Source organism: Sesamum indicum, linkage group LG10, assembly GCF_000512975.1.
Source record: "Sesamum indicum cultivar Zhongzhi No. 13 linkage group LG10, S_indicum_v1.0, whole genome shotgun sequence".
Lineage (NCBI taxonomy): Eukaryota > Viridiplantae > Streptophyta > Magnoliopsida > Lamiales > Pedaliaceae > Sesamum > Sesamum indicum.
This window is the reverse complement of record NC_026154.1, coordinates 513,644-515,210: the sequence shown is the minus strand read 5'-3', so window position 1 is coordinate 515,210 and position 1,567 is coordinate 513,644. Positions and strand designations below refer to the sequence as shown.

Below are 1,567 nucleotides of genomic sequence, written 5' to 3'. Positions count from 1 at the left end.
TAGATAAACTTGCCCCAAATTACATTTTCACTCCCAATACTTTTACTATTCTCATTTACAAAACTTAGAAAAATTCAAGGCATTTGGTTATATATTCCATAAAACTAAAAAAAAATCTACACATTGAATTCCATAAATATAGTAAAGCAGAGGACCAAACATGTTCAATTTTTGAAAATTTTCTAAAATAAAAGATTAAATGTGACGAGATTACCTAATTTCAAAGGTATCATAAAATAGAGGACTGACCAATTATTATTATTAAAATAGATTAGTATCTACATATTGACAAAAAATTTTATTTCAAAATTACAACTTATTATCTATATTGGTAAAATTAATTTATTATCCAATTACAACAAAAAATTTCCATTTATTTGATGTAGATGAGATACTGATATAGTAAACAAATAAAAGTATATGATAAATAAGATTATGAAATAATTAATAAGGAAATTTTATTTATAATTAAGAATAATTTTATAAACAGCTCATTCTCCTAAATTATGTATGTAATAAGATTGCATGCTAATGATTTAAAGAACATACTATATAAGACTGAAATATTATTAAGAGGCGTGAGGAGAATGACTTTCTTATTTGAAAATGACAAACAAGGAAGATCAGAGGGAGGGGGAAACCGACACGTTCCGGTGACATCTGATTTTAGGGTGGTCTCGGTATTTATCCGAGGGTGGAGGGTGCCGCCATGTTGGCAACGGGGGATTATTAGCCATTGGATGAGGTGGGGAATTGAGGGCTGAGATTGATTTGCGTGACAAAGCAAAGTGCATCTGAGGTTTCCACGAGGGCTTTTGTAGATGTAAATAAAATAGCCCCCCAACAGATGAACAGATGATGAGATTGAGATAGCAGGAAAAAAAAATAAAAAAGGGTTCATTTATAGGGGCACAGAGAGAGAGGTGTAGAGGGGGAGAGAGAGAAACAAAGAGAGAACTAGAGAAGCTGAAAGAGAAAGAAATAGTGGGAGAGAAAGGAAGCAAGAGAGGAAATTTGTGAATGAGGAGGAACCCATTTTCAGAAAAGATCTTTTACAAGATTGTTGTTTTATCCCCCGGATTTGTACTGAATCTTGATTTTCCGGCGAGTGTAATTTCTTTTCATTTTATTTCCGCCGAATTATGCTGTAACTGACCTGTGGTGTGAGATATCTGATTGGATTTCTTCATCTGGGTCAAGCTCAAATTCTGATTACAAAGCGTGGAAAAGACAGTAATGGATAGAAATAGAGAAGCCAGAAGAGCTAGTATCGTGGGCTCTAATGGCTTCAACAGAAGAAGACACAGAACCAACAGTCTCAGAGACTCTCCAGGTAGATAAAGATTTTATTTTAACAGATCTGATTGTTGTTTTAAACCGAGATTCAATCCTTTACAGTTATGATGAGTTTCTGCTAAAGATTTGGGCTTTTTTGTTTTCGTGTTTTCTATTTTGCAGATGAAGATGGGGCACTGGAGTTGCAAGAATCTGTAAGGTTAAGGGATAGAGTAAAGAAAGATCGGGATCGAGAGAGGGAGAGAGATAGAGAACGAGAACGGGAGAGAGA

At 34.3% G+C, this 1,567-nt stretch overlaps 1 protein-coding gene across 1 annotated transcript in view; it reads left to right on the top strand.

The window, feature by feature from the left end:
* LOC105171357 (protein TIME FOR COFFEE) overlaps window positions 862-1,567 on the top strand; it is a 7,245-nt gene continuing 6,539 nt past the window's right edge. The window contains exons 1-2 of the mRNA XM_011092435.2: window positions 862-1,333; window positions 1,459-1,567. The exon at window positions 1,459-1,567 is cut by the window's right edge and continues 437 nt beyond it. Of these exons, the coding sequence (XP_011090737.1) occupies window positions 1,237-1,333; window positions 1,459-1,567 (206 nt within the window). The 5' untranslated portion in view covers window positions 862-1,236. The remainder of the gene's footprint in view (window positions 1,334-1,458) is intronic.